General features: G+C 37.1%; 1 protein-coding gene across 9 annotated transcripts; it reads left to right on the forward strand.

Annotated features, from left to right (window-relative positions):
• Window positions 1-11,045: 11,045 nt before the first annotated feature.
• On the forward strand, window positions 11,046-18,851 carry LOC107784867 (serine/arginine-rich splicing factor SR30). Of its 9 annotated transcripts, none has more exons than XR_001647758.2 (15): window positions 11,076-11,214; window positions 12,433-12,521; window positions 13,289-13,354; window positions 13,500-13,574; window positions 13,674-13,776; window positions 13,879-13,925; window positions 14,024-14,081; window positions 15,553-15,602; window positions 15,763-15,819; window positions 15,901-16,018; window positions 16,089-16,172; window positions 17,748-18,212; window positions 18,283-18,316; window positions 18,422-18,493; window positions 18,584-18,851. XR_001647758.2 is itself a non-coding variant. In XM_016606059.2 (15 exons), the coding sequence occupies exons 2-15, from the start codon at window positions 12,438-12,440 to the stop codon at window positions 18,596-18,598; spliced, it is 933 nt and encodes a 310-aa protein (XP_016461545.1). In that variant the 5' UTR covers window positions 11,076-11,214; window positions 12,433-12,437; the 3' UTR covers window positions 18,599-18,851. The 9 variants fall into 9 exon arrangements, 7 of the variants coding, with proteins under 7 accessions (XP_075073746.1, XP_016461545.1, XP_075073748.1 ...); XM_016606059.2 differs by having other exon boundaries at window positions 18,143-18,212; XM_075217647.1 differs by having other exon boundaries at window positions 16,101-16,172; window positions 18,143-18,212.

Consider the following 18,851-nt stretch of genomic DNA (forward strand, 5'->3'; position numbering starts at 1 on the left):
AAAATTCTAAAAATATTGAAATTAACACGCATAATAACTAAAGATAACTCGGTGCTACCGGGCCTCAAATATCGAGCCTGAAACCCATACATAATTATTCAGTCCAATTTTAAATATAATTAATTATTTAATTTATTAAGCTAACACACACAATTCTAAAAATGTTGAAATTGACACGCATAATAATTAAGGATAACTCGGTGCTACCGGGCCTCAAATATAGAGCCTGGAACCCATACATAATTATTCAGTCCATTTTTAAACATAATTAATTATTTAATTTATTAAGCTAACACACACAATTCTAAAAATGTTGAAATTGACACGCATAATAATTAAGGATAACTCGGTACTACCGAGCCTTAAATATCCAGCCTGGAACCCATACATAATTATTCAGTCCATTTTTAAACATAATTAATTATTTAATTTATTAAGCTAACACACACAATTCTAAAAATATTGAAATTGACACGCATAATAATTAAGGATAACTCGGTGCTACCGGGCCTCAAAAATTAAGCCTGGAATCCATACATAATTATTCAGTCCAATTTTAAACATTTAATTATTTAATTTATTAAGCTAACACACAATTCTAAAAATGTTGAAATTGACACGCATAATAATTAAGGATAACTCGGTGCTACCGGGCCTAAAAAATCGAGCCTAGAACCCATACATAATTATTCAGTCCAATTTTAAACTAAATTAATTATTTAATTTATTAAGCTAATACACACAATTAATTTTATTTAAATTATAGTAGACGACATGAACTTTCCTCCGCCTGCACATCCCGGACCTGCCGAGGATCAGCTACTAGTGTTGCAGGGCGACCATAGGTCCTCCTTTGTATGGGAGGGACAGCTATCGATGCAGCCTCTCCGCCCCAGGAGACCTGACGATTTGTGGGAGTTCATCGGGGAGCATCCTTTCCATGCCCGCGTTCGCGCGCTGATCACGCCCAACTATGCCTTATAAAAAGGACAATGCAGTCGTTGCAAATATAATTCGGTTTACAAGTCCGGAGTCGAATCCCACAGAGAACTAAGGTTTATCTACAACTATTCACTATCACCAAGAAGACAAGCTTGAACAGTTCCTAACTTATAGATATTTAGATTCTTGTGTTTAACTAATTGATTAACAAATTAAAATAATAAATTAACAATTAAAGATACTAAGAGTTAGAGACAAGATTAAGGAGGTCTAGAGTTATGATTTCCCCAATTGTCGGAATCCTTCCCGCTATGTCTTCTATAATTTCGCCTAAGTATTCTCTACCAATCATGAGCACTCTTATTACCGTAAATCTCTCCCAAGTAATCACGACAATTTACTAGACGCACTCCCCCGAGCAACGCTAGCTGGCTTTTGATACAGCTCACTTCAGATCGCACCCAAGGCTTCGTTATCCCTAATCCCGCCTTTAAACCCTCGGTTATTGATCCCTCATATACTCTGGGAGTGGTGTTGTTCAACAATTACCTAAATATGCACTTTCTCCCGAGTTATGCATACTAAATAGGCATAGCTAATTAAGAGCTCTTCAATTAACTACAATAAGAACGTAGTTGAACAAATAGAGATTATACTACGGCTCAATTATATAAAAACATAACAAGAATTTATCCTACAAAAGGTTCTATCAAAACTTTAGATAACAAATTAGCTATTCATAATAGTATGTAAAACTACAATACTAAAAGTCATAACCAACAATGAAAAATAGGAAGAGGAAAGAAAAAACTTGTAGAAGAATTCCCAAGCCTTGCTCATATTGTGTCTTTGCCTCCTTAGGTCAAACCTATGTCAAAAATATGTCCAATCTTTTTCTTGGCTGGCTTCCTTGGTTTAATATAGGGTTTAGGGCTTAAAATCCCGTGTTTTGCACCTTGGTCCCTGAAATTTACACATCCTTCCGCGGTTCCACTGCGGTCGCGCCGGAACCGCGGCCAAACACCCTCTCAGATTCTTCAGTTGTCCGCGACTGCCCTCTGCCGCAGTTCTTTCGCGGTTCTTCCGCGGTCGCGGTTTTGACCCTGTTCCGTTTGGAATTTGGAAAAACGTAAAACATGAAAGTTGTATACCTTTGAGTTAGCTTTCCAACCATATATTGTAGAGCCCAAATGGAGTTGGGAGTAAAATGTTATGTCTATTTTACTAGACAGTATGCAATATGCCTCTTCGAGTTTTCGTTTTGTTGTTTTATCATCCGTTGATCCCCGAACGCGATCCCGGATTAATTCCTTGAGCTCTTACTCAGACTTCAAAGCTCCAAACCACTTAAATTCATTCTATAATATCTATATAGCTCGAAATCACACCTACAAGGCATAAAATACACAATTAGTGCAAAACACTAGCGATTAAAGCGCAAACTCAACTAAAGTGCAGTAAATTAGAGTGTAATAATCGACTAAAATACGTAATTATAGCCTATCATCAACACACCACACTTAAACCATTGCTCGTCCTCGAGCAATCAAACTACACTTTTTTTTATAGACACGACCTTTTTAAACAATTCTCCTAACTCATCACATCAAGAGTATTTAAAGTAGACTAAGCACAAAAGCGTAACATCTTCACCTCAAGATTTGACTCACAAGTACCACGCATTATTCACAATTCACCTACTTACTCTAATATAGAGGTAACTGACATTTCCTTCATGAATCAAGTGCCCTCACACAACAAAAGAGAGTAGTTCCACATAATAAAATTTAAGAACACTTAGGAACTCAAGATAGAAAGAATTCACTCACTCTCATAAATAACATTCATATGCCATAAAAGATACACCATAAGCTTGCCCGTAGTGTACTACTCCACTAATCGAGCTCATTCAATCTAGGATCAATTAGAATTTTGTTTGGTTGTAATGTAGGCTATGGGACGGGTAGGATACATTTAGATATAAGAGTGACTACACCTCCCTAAGCACTTTAATACATATACTTTAACATTCAAACCTCATACTTATGTCAAGCCAAATTCCACCTTCACATCAATATACATCAACTCCCAAATTATTTAAGCACAATTATATCAAGAGTCACCACTATCAAAGAATATATTTTTTTCACAGAAATGCAACTATTTTTTTTCTTTTCTTTGTCAATTCGAGTGGCTCTTGCTCTTTCAAATCAGTGCACCTTTCTCCTTATTTCATTGGTTCCACTCAAAAGCCAAACCAACGACCCCACACTTTAACTTTTACAAAGTTCATAACAATTCAAGTGCTCATGAGAGGTTACAATGGTTCAAATAGATAGTTAATTCAAACAAATGGGTAAGGCTTGTAATGTGGTTGCCAAAAAAAAGGATTACAGGCTCAAATGGGTTAACTACGATACATAACAATTAGGCGGGTAAAGTATACATATCTGGCTCAACAAAAAAATGCCTATATCACTTCATAGACTGAATAAAACTACTATTTCGCTTTGCAAACACACGGGGCAAGTTCTAGGCATCAAATGCAATGCACAGAATACAACAAACCTCACACACACATGGCACATAACTCACTCAGGATTGGATTCATGGACACTCTAGTCAAAGCAGTTAAGTAATTTTAAGATCATACAATTTAAGTTACTTCTACAAGAGTCAAAAACTGAGCTTAAGTGTCACAACCAAAGTACTCACTATTCTCAAGGCATAACAAAGTCAAGAGATATTGCTTCAATTCAAAACACAACACAATGGCTCCTACTCCCAAAAAAAATAACTACACCCGGTTCAAATAAAACCCTTGTAAAAGAACCGTGGTTTAAAGAAAAACCAAGGGGTAATTATTACACTACCTAACAAAAGAAAATCTTTTTGTACTTTTTCTTTAGACTTAAATCCCTCAAGAAAATTGTCTAATAGATCCATCGTTGGGAAAAGTCCAATCTTTTCTATTTTAAAAAAAAATATTCAATTAAACTAACATAACTAAAATAGCATAGAAAGTCACCCAGTCAATCTCCTCACCCCACACTTAAAATTGGGCATTGTCCCCAATGCACACCATAACTAATAAAAGGGTAAAAGAAACTCCCTGGTAGGCCAAAGGCCGAAGCATTAACAGCTCATGGGGTACTCAGACTTCTCCCAAGCTTGGTCCTTTGTGCGGGTACCTCACACTTAGTTCCAACCATTTGGTTTGTTATTGTATCCTTCCACTACATTTGCTTTCCACGCTCCTAGAAAATAAAAAATTGACACTAAAATAATACAATTAAAAAAATTAATACAAAAAATAAAAGAAAGCAGTAAAGCTGGGTTGCATCCCAACAAGCGCTTGATTTAACGTCGCGGCACGACGTGAATCACTTTCTGCCTCCACTTCGAACTTATGAATCGCACCCCAAGTTTTGCTTCAAGCTTATGATTATGCTCTTGGGGCGGTACAAATTCTTGCGAGCCAAAAATTAGATAGAGTCTTAAGCACTTTTTGGCTCTCGACCGAGGAGTGTCACCTTGCCTAGACGGCCTTGAGAATTTCAAAATATAAGGCCCATCTACCTCTTCCTTGGACTCCTTTTTATGCTCGTAAAGATTCATTCCCATTTCACCGTCCGAACATAATGTAGAGAAGTGTTTGGAATGAGGTCCAACACGTTCCAATACATGAACTTCAAGATTTTCGACCTCCTCAACACCCAAAACACTAGAGTCAACTAAATTTGTATCTTCAACGTCCCTGGTTGACTTTAGTATTATTTCGTCAACATCGGCACCCTCAAATTCTAGATGGTTAGAGTGTTGGGGTTCTACTTTGGACCCCTCCATTGGCACCTCAATTTCCGTCTCTAATGCAAACTGCTCCTGGCTACTATCCATAATATTGACATATTGAGCATTAAAAGCTTCAACTAATTGACTCACTTGAGCCGCTAAGTTGTAAATAGTTTCATCTTGCCTTTCTATCTGCAGCAGTATTTTACTTTGTTGTTCTATAAGATACTTTAACATATCTTCGATCTTTTTTAGGTCAGTTTCCCGAGGTTCTTTGTTCCTATTATCCTCACAAGAAAACATAGAATCATCATAATAAGGGGTTGGGGGAAGATAGGAAATATAAGCACAACCGTGAAAGTGACAATCTTGACCACCACACATATCACACACATTCCACACATAAGATTGAGTTGGTGCACAAAACTCGCTCTCAAAAATATTTTGATAATTTTGCCAAGGGTGGTTTTTATCACAATATGCATAAGGAGGATTAAAAGTAGAATTACCAACATCAAACTTTCATAATTCCATGATGCCATGTTTTTTTTAAATCAACAAGTAAAATGAAAAAAGAAAAGAAAAAAATCAAATACAAAAAAATAAAAATAAAAGCTCAAGCTTGAAACCTAGCAATAGGTACACCTACAGCTACACCGTTAGTTCCCCGACAACGGCGCCAAAATTTGATCACGCCCAACTATGCCCTCTAAAAAGGACTCTGCGGACTTTTCAAATATAACCCGAGTATTACACCCAGGGTCGAATCCACAGAGAGTTAACCTATCAATCACAATCTTTAGACCCACTAAACTCTTGAGAACCAATTTCCCAAACTTTTGAAACACAGTTGAAGGTTTCTTTACTAACTAAGATTGCAAGTAAATGACAAGTTGTAAACTAAAATGCTAAGGTTGTAAACAATGATGAGAAAAAGCTAAGGTAAAGATTTCCCCTATTAATGGAATCCCTTCTGTTTATGCTTCATACAAATTGACCAACACACCTCTATCAATCATGAACGCTCATCTTACCGCAAATCTCTCCCGAGTAATCATAGTAATATACTCAATGCACTCTCCCGAGATACACTAGCTAGCTTTAATTAACACAGTTCACTTCAGATTTCACTCAAGGCTTCGTTATCCCTAATCCCGCCTTTAAACCCTCGGTTATTGATCCCTCATATACTTTGGGAGTGGTGTTGTTCAACAATTACCTAAATATGCACCCTCTCCCGAGTTATGCATACTAAATAGGCATAGCTAATTGAGAGCTCTTCAATTAACTACAATAAGAACGTAGTTGAACAAATAGAGATTATACTACGGCTCAATTATATAAAAACATAACAACAATTTATCCTACAAAAGGTTCTATCAAAACTTTAGATAACAAATTAGCTATTCATAATAGTATGTAAAACTACAATACTAAAAGTCATAACCAACAATGAAAAATAGGAAGAGGAAAGAAAAAACTTGTAGAAGAATTCCCAAGCTTTGCTCCTATTGTGTCTCTGCTTCCTTAGGTCAAACCTATGTCAAAAATATGTCCAATCCTTTTCTTGGCCGGCTTCCTTGGTTTAATATAGGGTTTAGGGCTTAAAATCCCATGTTTTTCACCTTGGTCCCTGAAATTTACGCATCCTGCCGTGGTCGCGCCGGAACAGCGGCCAAACACCCTCTCAGATTCTTCAGTTGTCCGCGACTGCCCTCTGCCGCGGTTCTGCCGTGATCGCAGTTTTTGACCCTGTTCCATTTGGAATTTGGAAAAACATAAAACATGAAAGTTGTATCCCTTTGAGTATCTTTCCAACCATATATTGTAGAGCCCAAATGGAGTTCTGAGTAAAATATTATATCTATTTTACTAGACAGTGCGCAATATGCCTCTTCGAGTTTTCGTTTTGTTGTTTTATCATCCGTTAATCCCCGAACACGATACCGGCTTAATTCCTTGAGCTCTTACTCAGACATCAAAGCTCCAAACCACTTAAATTAATTCCATAATATCTATATAGCTCGAAATCACACCTACAAGGCATAAAATACACAATTAGTGCAAAACACTAGCGATTAAAGCGCAAACTCAACTAAAGTGCAGTAAATTAGAGTGTAATAATCGACTAAAATACGTAATTATAGCCTATCATCACACGCCTACAGGCTACTGGTTTCTATACAATTTTTGAGCTTGGACGGATGCAGTTTGATTGGTCTCTCATCACGGCCTTGGTAGAGCGGTGGCGACCGGAGACACACACTTTTCACTTGCCCACTGGAGAGGCCACCATCACGCTGGAGGATGTTCAGGTTTTGTACGGGCTGCGCGTAGATGGACGGGCCATAGCACTGCTCTAGTACATTAGATCCATGACGCGTGTACAATTTTTGGATATGATGGGGCATTTTACTGGTTATAGACCTTATGGTGACGCTGGGGGTTGTCGCGTTGCTTTGTCAGCCATCAGAGATCATATGGCGTTTTTGCACCCAGACATTACCGGCGAGACGGAGGATCTCCATATTGAGAGATACACGCGGTTGGCGCTGCTCCTGCTTTTCGGGTGTGTCTTGTTCCCGAACACTTCGGGGAGTAAAGTGAGTATGCGCTTTCTCCATTATCTTCAGCAGCTAGATGGTTTACCCCAGTACAGTTGGGGTGCTACTGTTCTCGCATACCTGTATAGGAGCATGTGCCGGGCGAGCATGGGCCCAACGGTGGGCATATGTGGTTTTCTGCCCCTCCTACAGGTGACAACATTTTCGAATACTCTGTTCATTTCTCCGAATTCTATATGGTCGAAATGACTCATAAATTTTACATCAACCTTTTATCTTAGGTTTGGGCCTGGCAGCGGATCATGCCGTTGCAGCCACCTCTACCACCACTTGCGCCTGGTGAGGCTTATCCGTTTCTCCCTCTAGCTTCTAGGTGGATTCTCCGGCGTGGGAACTACCGAGGGACCGATGCTCATCATAATCTCCCCCTTATCAGGAATGTGCTAGATATGCTGGTGGACAAACAGGTAAATATGTACCTACACTTACTTGTTTTAAATTGAGTTGTGTTGCGTATACTCACTTTTATGTTATTATTTGGTAGTTCATCTGGACGCCATACAATGACGAGTTGCTAGCTCAGCTGCCCTTTTATTACTCAGTCGATCGACTGCTTTGGAGCACCTCTGTCCCGATGATTTTCTTCGATATGGTTGAGTATCATGCCACAGAGCGTGTGCTTCTCCAGTTTCACCGTCCCCAACCTATACCGAGGGAGCCTGGATGGGTGGCTATACACTATCAGCGGGATGACCGTGCCAGGATGGATGATATATATATGGGATGGCTAGAGCAGCAGGTCCATATTTGGGAGGAGCAGCGAGCTGACCGTATTCTGCCAGCACCTACATTTACCCAGGAGGCCACTATTCATATGTATGCGTCATGGTACCGCCATCACACTCGACTGATTATCGGGAACCCCATTCATGTACTTGGCGAGCGCTGCAGACCATACACCGGGAGACACGAGGCACTGATATGTTTTTTGGCTTATTAATATCGTATAATTGTGATATAGCGTTATTTCATTAATATTTTAAATATTTCACAGCCTATTGGGCATCATCACCTCTAACCACCCGGTGGTGACAAGTTTAAATCAAGGCAAACTCTTTCATCAACAATCTGTTCGGCAAAAACTGCTCAAGAATAACCACCTGATGACTGGGGGTTATCCCTACTATGCACGCCCTCATTATTGGGAACGTCTTCCACCTTGATGTACATTTCTAATAATTTTATTACAATAAATTCCCTGTATTCATCCGGAATCCGCAAAAAATCTCTAAGAGTTTCATCATCCTCGATGTTAAACTCAAAATAATAAGCAAACCCCTGCGGAGTCACTGAATACGGAAATCTACCGATTATTTTAAGGTTAACCGAACGCCTCCTCTCATTCATTTTTTTACGTAACAACGATACCAATTTATCGTACTCCATAGTAAGCGGCAATTTAACATGACATTGTGGAGGTAAGCTATACCTCACAGAGTTATTCTCCAACACAACCTCACCCCCCCAATATAGTAAAACTCTTATTTTTGCCACTTCAGACATTGTAAAGAAATGATTGGTAAGAAGAAGATAGAAGTATGAACGTAAGTTTGAAGTAAAGTATTGAATGAATTTTCATAAAATTGAAACGCCTTTAAATAAGGCAAGTCCGACGTTGGGGTGTAGAATTTTTCTATGTAAAACGCAGTACAATACTACGTTTTATGTATTGAATTATTATTATGTCAGTTCATTATTGGTGGGGCCAAAAACCAGAGTAAAATGCAGTATTATACTGCGTTTTGCAAATTTTCTTAGTAAAACGCAGTATAGTACTGCGAATTACAAAAAAAAATTTAAAGTAAAATGCAGTACTATACTGCGTTTTACTTTAATGGCTAAATTTCCGTTAAAGTAATTCGCAGTATAGTACTGCATTTTACTCATTTATGTAACTTTTTTTTAAGTAGTAGAAAAGTATTTTTTGTCCAAAAAATTATCAAAAAAGTTTCGGTGGTCATACAGTAATTGCTGTGCTATTCATAATTATTATTACTTTTGACTTTAGCACTCTATACCTATTTCCTCTCTGGTCAGACAAATAAAAATTAACTGAGATTTACATCGATGGTGTACTTCAAGAGAATCAGTGTTAGACTCCAAGAATAATATGTGTATTCCTCGTTGATAGTTGTGAGAGACAAACTCTCAAGTAAACTTAAACTAAATAATGATGTTTTGTTCATGAAATCTAAGTCAAAAGTTCTTTTCGATAAAAGCTCGAATTTGAAGCGTATACACCTACTTTGGACGCAAAATAAGAAATCATTTCAAAATTATTTGACTTAATTAAATTGACATAGAGAAATTATTTCAAAATTAGTTTTATAAGTCATTAGATTATAAGTGCTTTAGAAGTTTAGATGCTAAATATCTGTCTAAAAGTATTTTATCTAAAAATCACTGCTACTAAAATGACTTTTGAGAAGAAAAAAGAACTAAAAAAAAGGTCCTCAGTCTTTGATCAAAGTGAGGAGGATTAAAATATCTATGCAGAATACATAAGCGGCCCCCTAAGATTGGCCATTTTTTTCATTTGGACACGTAGGTACCTATTTTGATCTTTAAGTGAATACAAATTGTGTCAATTAAACAAACACTGCTAATATGGCAGTGTGAAATACACCACTTGTGTTGAGTGCGTGAGAATAAGTAGATTTTTTTTTCTTCAAGATTTTCCTTCAATCTCCTTCTTCTTCCTTTGTACCGCCACCATCTCCACCACTATAACAGTTGCTTCAGCACCATCGCGCTTCCTCCACCACATGCCAATCACTCTCCACCTTTCAAATTCAATTCCAGTGACCAAAAATTACAGTCAACACCAGAAATCTTTTTCAAGAATACACTTTACATTCAATAGAAAAATGGTCAACTAGGAATGAAAGAAGCATCACCAACACCACAAAGCCAAAGCCCGGCCGAAAACCCACCTTAGGAACTAATGGTCGCCAACGAAGGACAATTGTAAGCGGTGATGGAAGTGGCTTTGCGGGTTTTAAAGATGAAGAGGACAAAACAATTAGAGCACCTTTCTAGTGAGGGACGACTACGGTGGTGGGTCTGGGTGCTGCTAGTAGGGGTGGCAAATCCATTTGCTTGCTGAAAGTTACAAAAGATGTAGTTGAAAAGATAATGGTGATAATCAGCAAGAGTTGTTGAGTTATGAGCTTTCAAGTCGCGGCTGCAATCCAATAGTTCTGGCAATGTTCATCGGTAGCGAAATAGTGGGTGGAGAAAGTGACGAGCATCTCCAAGGGTCCTTCAAATTTGGCTTTTTTTTTCCGTTAAGTGACATATTTTTTTTTATTGGTCCTACTTTGCCATGTTGGCAGCAAGTGAAATACACACACTTTAATTTGTTTGGAGCTACAAAATATGTGTCTAATTGACATAATTTTTCTTCGCTTAAAGTGCCCAATATGAACTACTATTAGTTTACGTGTCAAAATGAAAAAAATGGCAAAGTTTAAAGGGCCACCTGTGTATTCAGCCCAATATCTATATATAAAAAACTTATGGAAGTCACCAATCCCCAAGTGACATCTAGACCAAGGAGATATGCCTAGTTTCTTTTCTTTTCCCCCTTTTTATGGATTATTATAATTAATTTTCCTATCTGTTTTTTTCTCCTGAACTTTAAAGCAAGTGTCCTAGAACAGATGTCATGTGATGACTTGACGTCCTTAGATTTGTGTCGCGTTTATAAAAGTAGCGTACGTATGATACCGACCTTCTCCCTTATTATATATATATATATATATAATATAAAGTTCAGTTCATGTGTTAATACCACTTGTTTTTCGTCTGCTGCAATTTTTTCTTTCTCCGCAATCTCTAGTGTTGGATCCTACAGGTAAGCTGTTTCTCCCTTTCTCCCCGATCAAAATTATTAGAAAATTAAATCCATATAAAATTTCACCGGTTCTCTATTTAGGTTTTATAGCAACGACTGTTTTTTCTTCTAAAAAGAATTTTGGATTTGGTAGTTCTTGAAGAGACTTTAGGATTTTTCTTGGTTTTCTGCTGTTGGTCTGTTAATTTCTTTTTTTACACTTGCGATAATATCCATGTATTTATAGAATCCGTTAAAAATACTTATTAACAAAATTTGTATCAGTAGCGAAATTGTTTGAAGTTCTTGATTGTTCTCTCGACCCTTTTAACTGACTTTATTTGCTTTACTTTTACATGCATAGACTTGAGAAAAAAGGAACATGATGAGTATCTGGCAGGACAAAAGTCATTTTTTGTGGAAAATATTTTCCAAAAAAAATGCTTTCTTGATAATTGATCCGTGAATATTTTTTGGAAAAATATATTAGAGATCTGTAATAATATTTTTTTGATCAGATAAAGATAAGTAATAATATTAACAAACCGGGCATTGTTTTGATGAAATATCGAGCATTACAAATTGATAATAATGTGCAAGTGTTAATTGGAGCAAGTGATATGAATTAAAAGTTAGGATAAGTTTCAGAAAATGATGTCCAGAAGTTATTTTCTCCCTTTATGATAGAATAGATAACCTAACCCCAGAAATGACTTTCCGTATGACACGATAACACCAGAAATGACTTTCGTCATTCTAAACGCAGTGAAAAGCAAAAGACCGCCTTTTGATATTTTCTCTTCATATATCTGGTGTTTGCTGTGATTACTATTGCTGACAAGCATAATCTTTTAGATTGATCATTTGTGATATTTGCTACTCTGATGCTTGTCATATAACTTCGTTCTGTAATTTTAAGATGCTTTGAAGAGCATTATGTGATTTTGGTAGTTGTAACATTATTCTTTATGTAGGAGCTCTTCTTCGTAGGAAAAGATACTGTAATAGTTCCATATCGTCTTGTGTATATTTGCAATGTTACTTTACTTTGTTTTTCCCTTCTTTAGTTGACCATTCCTTATGGCCTTTCACTGATGAGCTTTAGTCAACTCTGATTATTCCACCCCCTTTCCCCACCACCTAAAGAATCAACAAAAATTCTTCGTTGCATTCCAATTGTTCACTTATTACCACTTCCAATGTTTGAACAAGCTGCATTCTTTTGGTTAATGGTTTCAGGCATAATGGGTCGGTTAAGTCGGACTATCTATGTGGGCAATCTTCCTGGTGATATTCGTGAGAGAGAAGTAGAAGATTTGTTTTACAAGGTTAGTTAGATAAGTTACTTGTTTGCTGGAAGGACATATTTTCTGCAATTTGATATGTTATAACTAAGTTATACATTTACCTTCAATTTGTTTCTCCTTTTATGTTGGCTTACTTCTTGTCATTTAGAAGGGCGCCAGCGAGTTCCATGAGAACTTGCGCTCTTGGGTTGATTGAAAGAGGAATAAATTTGTCTAAAAAAGAGGGAAATTTGGGGGTTAAATGCAAGGATTCATTCTTCTAATATGTTTTATATCTGGTGGCATCTTTGTAAGCTGTGCCTAAGTGGATTAGGAAACCTTGTGCATTGTCTATCTTTCTTGGTCTTCTCAGGTCTCTTGCCTTTCATATTAAACTCTTAAAGTGATAAGAGGTGTATAGTCTAACTTCACGCTTAGTCTTTCAGTTTTTTTTTTCTTTCAGCTTTCTAAAAGCCCCTGAAAGTCATCTAATTTGGCACTTTTGGGATCATGCTCTTTTGCTTAATGAAACATCTGGCCGCTTTACAATATACATGAATTTTTTTCTGAGGAAAGATGACTTATTTTCAATTTTTAATATAGATTCTTTCTGTTGCTATATTTGTCAATTACATAATTCCTTTTGGTTCATTCTGAAGATGGTTGACTAAAGGTCATTAAAATTTATGGGTTTTTTTTATTACGTGTTGGCTAACCTTTTTGGTGTTTGGACCAGTTTATTTGTCAATTCTCCCCTCTCTTTTTTTAGTTACCTATGCCAAATTGCTAATCTTGTGAATTTCCTGCAGTATGGGCATATCGTGGAAATTGAGTTGAAAGTTCCTCCTAGACCACCTGGTTATGCATTTGTAGAGGTGAGTTCTTTGTTAGGAATTGAATCATTGAGATGTTAGTTATTCCCTTATTGTATTGGCGAATAGCTCAATTTTCTGCATATGTTTCTTCATGCTACATCAGGTTTGATAGATCTCATTGTTGTCATTCTTTTGTACGTTCCAGTTTGAAGATTCTCGTGATGCTGATGATGCCATCCGTGGGCGCGATGGCTATGACTTTGATGGACATCGATTACGAGTTAGTTGTCTCCTCCCCTCCCTGTCTTTTTGGTGATGTGTGGTATTTTGGAAGTCAGATTATGTTCACCATTGTTGTTGTTTATTATGATTTATGTAGGTTGAACTTGCTCACGGTGGGCAAGGATCATCATCATATGATCGCCACAGCAGTTATAGTAGTGGGAGTCGTGGTGGAGTTTCTAGGCGCTCAGACCATCGCGGTTAGCCTGATTTTAGTTGTGTTATCATAATTCCTTGCGTCCTCGACATTAAGCTATTTCATATAGTTATTATTATTTCATGCTAAAATAAAAACTTTGCAGTTCTGATCTCTGGACTACCATCTTCTGCTTCATGGCAAGACTTGAAGGTTAGCATGTGTTAAGTTATCTTGTTATGATCAGTAAAGATTTCGGGAACTTGCGAGAGATTTTGATCAGTGTGGTTTCTTTTACTTGGTATTGCTAGGATCACATGCGCCGAGCAGGAGATGTCTGTTTCTCTCAAGTTTTTCGAGGCCGTGACGGTTAGTTAGGTTATTGAGGCAGTTTTTATAGTTGCATTTGTTCAATTCTTAATGATTTTCATTAATGGACATATCTTCCCAGGAGGGGAATGTACATTGGTTTCTAAGTCATACTAGTATTTTACACATTTTGCTGGGGGGTGTCTAAACAGGTATGTAACATAACAAATTAACACGTGAGACAATCAGGTTACTTCTTGATCAACTGGTGCTTGTATCTTACAAAGAAAGACTCGAATAGCATGGTACTGGGTAGAATGTCACTTGTCATAGGGCAAATACTTCTGGAAATATCGTTAAACAAATATATTAAACAATTTCTCTTATTCAGTGTTTAGGGAAACAGGTGTTAGATCAAAATCTAAATGAATGCTTATTATTTATCTGACTTTGAAGCTAGACATGTTTAGGTTTGAAATCAAACAGGATAATGGTTGATTTTCAACAAAAACCAAGGGCCTTCCCATCTCAATACTTCCATTACAGCTCCTTTGTTCCTTTTTTTTCCGATTGATCAGTAAAAAGAAATATTTAGAAGCAAATCAAGATGTTTAGTCTGGGTATTTTCATTGTTTATTCAGCTTCAATATATTAATTTTTGATTGTTTGAAAGTGTTTATGATGTTTTAGGGCGTAAATGATTTTTTTAACACAACTATGTTTCAGAATAAGATCTTCAGGAAAAATCCAAACACATAATTTGCTTTCCGAAAGCCAAACACTTATACCATAATCGGAATTCAGTGATCATCTTAATATCACTGATGTCCGCAATCAATCGCATTGGGAAATTTTTGGAAAGTAGTCTGAGGGGAAAGAGAATTTAATACCCTAAAGTGTTCAAATCTTTTCTAGAATATAGTCAAGCTAATTTCACAAAATATAAAAAATATTCTTGCTTACTGTTCCAGTAGTTCCTTTATTTTCTTAAACTTCCAAAGACAGCAAGGGTCAGATAAATTCAGAATAAAGTCTACATTAATGCCAATTACTTGAATCGAAAGGATTAGAAAAGCCATCGCATGCATATAAGATCACTTACAAGACCTGTACGCTGTCTGACCTGATATTTCATTTTGCTCAAAGATAAATTTTGGTGAAGAAAAGCATTTACCAATTGAAACTCCTCAAGAACATCTAAAGGCATTACCTCATTAAGAAGTTATTCTGTGGCTTCTAATTTCTTTAGCGCAGTTTAAATAAAAGTTTTTAGTTGGGGAGGAAGCACTATAAAGATCAGTTAGCTAACACTTCTCTTATCAGACACCATATATAATGGGGCACTTAGTGTGCAGTCTATTTTATCTTATTGCACTAGATCTCCGTGCATCGCTTTCATGTAAGGCTCGTGACTATTAAAGAAAGTGTGCCTACTCTTTTTGTCCTCCATTCTTTCTAGTCAGTTAAAATTTCAATGATCTGTAAGCATTGCAATGGAAGCGGTTGATGTTAGCTACTGCTATTTTTGCAGGTATGAGGGGGATTGTGGACTATACCAACTATGAAGATATGAAATATGCGGTAGGCTAATAAAAGCTTTAAGTGACTTGTTTTAATCTGTAATATCACATCATTGGTTCTTCTTCTCCTCTGGAATAATTAAGGTTTTCTGGTTTAATTAATTCCTTTTTCCTTTGTCAGTCTCCTCATTTATCTCTTTTTTTGTTTGTTTCTTTTGCAGATAAGGAAACTTGATGACTCTCTCTTTCGCAATCAGTTCTCTCGAGCGTATATTAGGGTCTGTTCCCAGTCAGTAGGAGAAATCCTGGATCCAATATTGTGTTTATGCATTAGTTTAACTCAGTTATCTACTCTTTAGGTGGAGGAGTATGATAAGAGACGTAGCTATTCCAGGAGCCCAAGCCCATATTATTCAAGAGGCAGAGTTTATTCAAGAAGCAGGAGTCCTCGACGGAGCTATAGCAGCCAGAGAGAAGGTTTAGTTTCTGACTATCTTTTCCTTTACCTTCAGAAAATTTAGCATGTTTACTAATAGTCATTCGGCAGTGTGTCTCCTAGGGGTAAATACTCTCGTCGCTCCGCGTCTGTCTCACGCTCAAGGTCTTTTTCCCCTGCTCGCTCTGTTTCTAGGTACTTTCTTTGTTTCACATCAAGGTTTTAATATTTCTCTTATGCTTTGCTAAATTAATCTCGTTTTAAGTATAGTTAAAACATAGTTTTCATAGTCCTAATTCATGCTTTGTAGCATATGAGCGTGTCTTATTTGAATTCTTTTTGCAAGTCCGTTACATGTAATCTACCTTAATTGCTAGGTGCTGTGTGCTTAGTATGTTCTTCTTAGGATCCTCCTTTACATTCGTTTGAGCAATATCCCTTTTTGGTGGTGTTTTTGTGCTTTATTTAATGGAAATTCTATATGAGGAATCAGCAGTATGACTATACAGTGGAAAACCTATGTTGATTTGGGAGTCTCTTTTGTTGTTTAGATGTTCAGCTCCTGTTATCTTCGTGGTTTTGATTGGTTAGGGTAATGACACCATTGTTGGAGAAAGTATACAATTTTCTATCCAGTTGAGTGTTTTTTATACTTATCTGGAGAATGAACATCAAAGTTTCTTGGAGCTTTTGTTTGCTTTTTCTTCTTTCTGCCCCATGCAAGGCTTTAGACCACAGTTTTGTTTTGTTGTGTTTCAGTGGCTCTGTCTGGTTAGATGATCAAGCACTTCTCATTGTTTGAAGTTCCATTTTCTGGAGATATGTAGAGTCAAAAAGGCTCACTGTGTAGTATCACCAGAATGTATAGAATTAGACATCTAAAATATCTCTTTTATTTTCGAGAGCTACAGAAAGATAGCATTAGTACTGGAAATTAGTAGGAATAGCAATGACCATATAATTATATAAAATTGGGGAGGATATGAATTGGATGCTTCGTGTAGATAGATGAGGAATTGACAATTTGGTGCTATTAGAATTACTAAGAATATAAGTTTTAGATTGGTCTGGTATGTTGGTAGTTTTGAAGCAGCAAGGAATCAGAGAAACCGAGTCCTTATTCGACGAGAAGTTATTTCTAGCCTGCATATTTCAGATAAAAAGTGACATGGAATGAGGAGATAACCCTTTTGTGAGAATGAGAGTATGAGATGATCTACCTCTTTATTGCCGAAGATGGATGGATTTGTACCTTCTATTCTGTAGGATGGGGGTGTAAGGGAGGAATGGTTAAAGAGCAGACCAGCAAGAGAATTTGTGGGTCATTTCTCTTTTGGGTGGGGAGGGGGGCTGGGTTGGAGTTGAGAGCCTGACTGTTAGGGACTTCTCGTGGTTTCTCATTGAATTATCTTCTGGTTGTCATTGAGTTTTGAGGATGGACTTTGTAAGTTTAGGCACTTCTAGTTGAATGATTTGATATACTTACTGTGGTTAAGACGATTTGATTTTTCAGACTTGAAAATTGATTTCCAAAACCATTGGAGAATGACTTCCCGAAAGAACTCTGAAGCATTATTGGTGGGATGAGACTAAATTTTCTTGTCTAGTTTTCTAAAATTCCAGGAATACTTGAGATGCAATTTCCTCTTTCCATTGTTCTCTTCTTCCTCTCCCCAATCTTTTTGATTCGGTTTTTCTTCAGAACGAATTACCACCTTTATGGTTAGTAAGATGATTACGAAGATTGCCTTTTTTTGTTTTGTTTTCTAGATCTTGCATTTCGTGGCGATCTGGGGATTGCTTTTTAGGCAGGTGATGTCCAATGGTGCTCAAATTCAGGCAACTCGCTTGGATGTGGCAGTAATCTGTTTTAGTGGATGAGCACCTCTGGTAAACTCAGGATGGTAAACTGTATTTTAATATGGTATTAAGGTGGATCTTACTCAAAGCAATATATCAAATTGTTTTTGGGCTAATCCCGAGGGTTCTGAACGTGGGAACACTATTGAATAGACAAATAAAAACTTAATTTGTTTTTTAGAGCGTGGGGGGCGGTGCATGCATTTGTATGGTATGACCTCACAACTTGGACGGACAATCTCCAGGAAGTGCGTTGCGATTGGTTTTTGTTTCAATTTGATCATGTTGGTTGATTGATATTATAGATTGCTGGCAGCTGTTGCTAACTACTTTGATTGTGGACGTGGAAGTAGCATGGATTCATTTGGATCAAAGGTCGTTCTGGAACCTTTTGGCTACAGAATTCTACTGATATTAACTAGAATTGTTTGTGGGATTTGTGCAGATCTCAATCACGATCCAGATCTCCACTGTCACCTGTAAGTAGAACTAGCGTCATATCTCGTTATGGATAATGCAGTTCAACTATGCTTTATTAAATCGCGTATCTAAGTTATGCTTTCACAAACTTTGTTGTCTTGTAGCCACATCGTCGGAGGCATGCAAGGAGCCCAAGCAGGAGTCGGAGCAGGAGCTTCTCTTATTCTCGTTCATCGGTATGTTTGAATAGTTATGGTCTGGTTTCAGTGTTAATATCATCATTAGACCTATTTCCATGTTCCTCATATGAGGATGGTTATGTGCAGGGGATATCCGACTGAGACTTTCCAAGAAACAAAGGGCAAACTGAAGCCAAATTCAGTAGTACTTTGCAGACTTGTTGGATGTTAAGGGAATTGGCTTTTAGCTTAATGTTTACTTTCGTTAAATTCTTCAGTTGTCACATTTAGAAATCAAGCTTTGAGTTCTAGCTAGCTAGTTGCACTTCCTAGAAACTGTTTTGGGTTAATAGCCATGTATGCCTTTTGAACTGCTGAGTGAAAATTGAGGACGATTAATATGTGTTATATTTTA

Source organism: Nicotiana tabacum, chromosome 7 (assembly GCF_000715075.1).
Source record: "Nicotiana tabacum cultivar K326 chromosome 7, ASM71507v2, whole genome shotgun sequence".
In the NCBI taxonomy this organism is placed as follows: Eukaryota; Viridiplantae; Streptophyta; class Magnoliopsida; order Solanales; family Solanaceae; genus Nicotiana; species Nicotiana tabacum.

Coding starts and splice junctions, on each gene's coding strand:
- LOC107784867 (XM_075217645.1), top strand. CDS start 12,438: ATGGGTCGGTTAAGTCGGACTATCTATGTGGGCAATCTTCCTGGTGAT. Junction 13,926..14,023: donor CTTCATGGCAAGACTTGAAG/GTTAGCATGTGT, acceptor TGGTATTGCTAG/GATCACATGCGCCGAGCAGG. Junction 16,173..18,282: donor CCTGCTCGCTCTGTTTCTAG/GTACTTTCTTTG, acceptor GGATTTGTGCAG/ATCTCAATCACGATCCAGAT.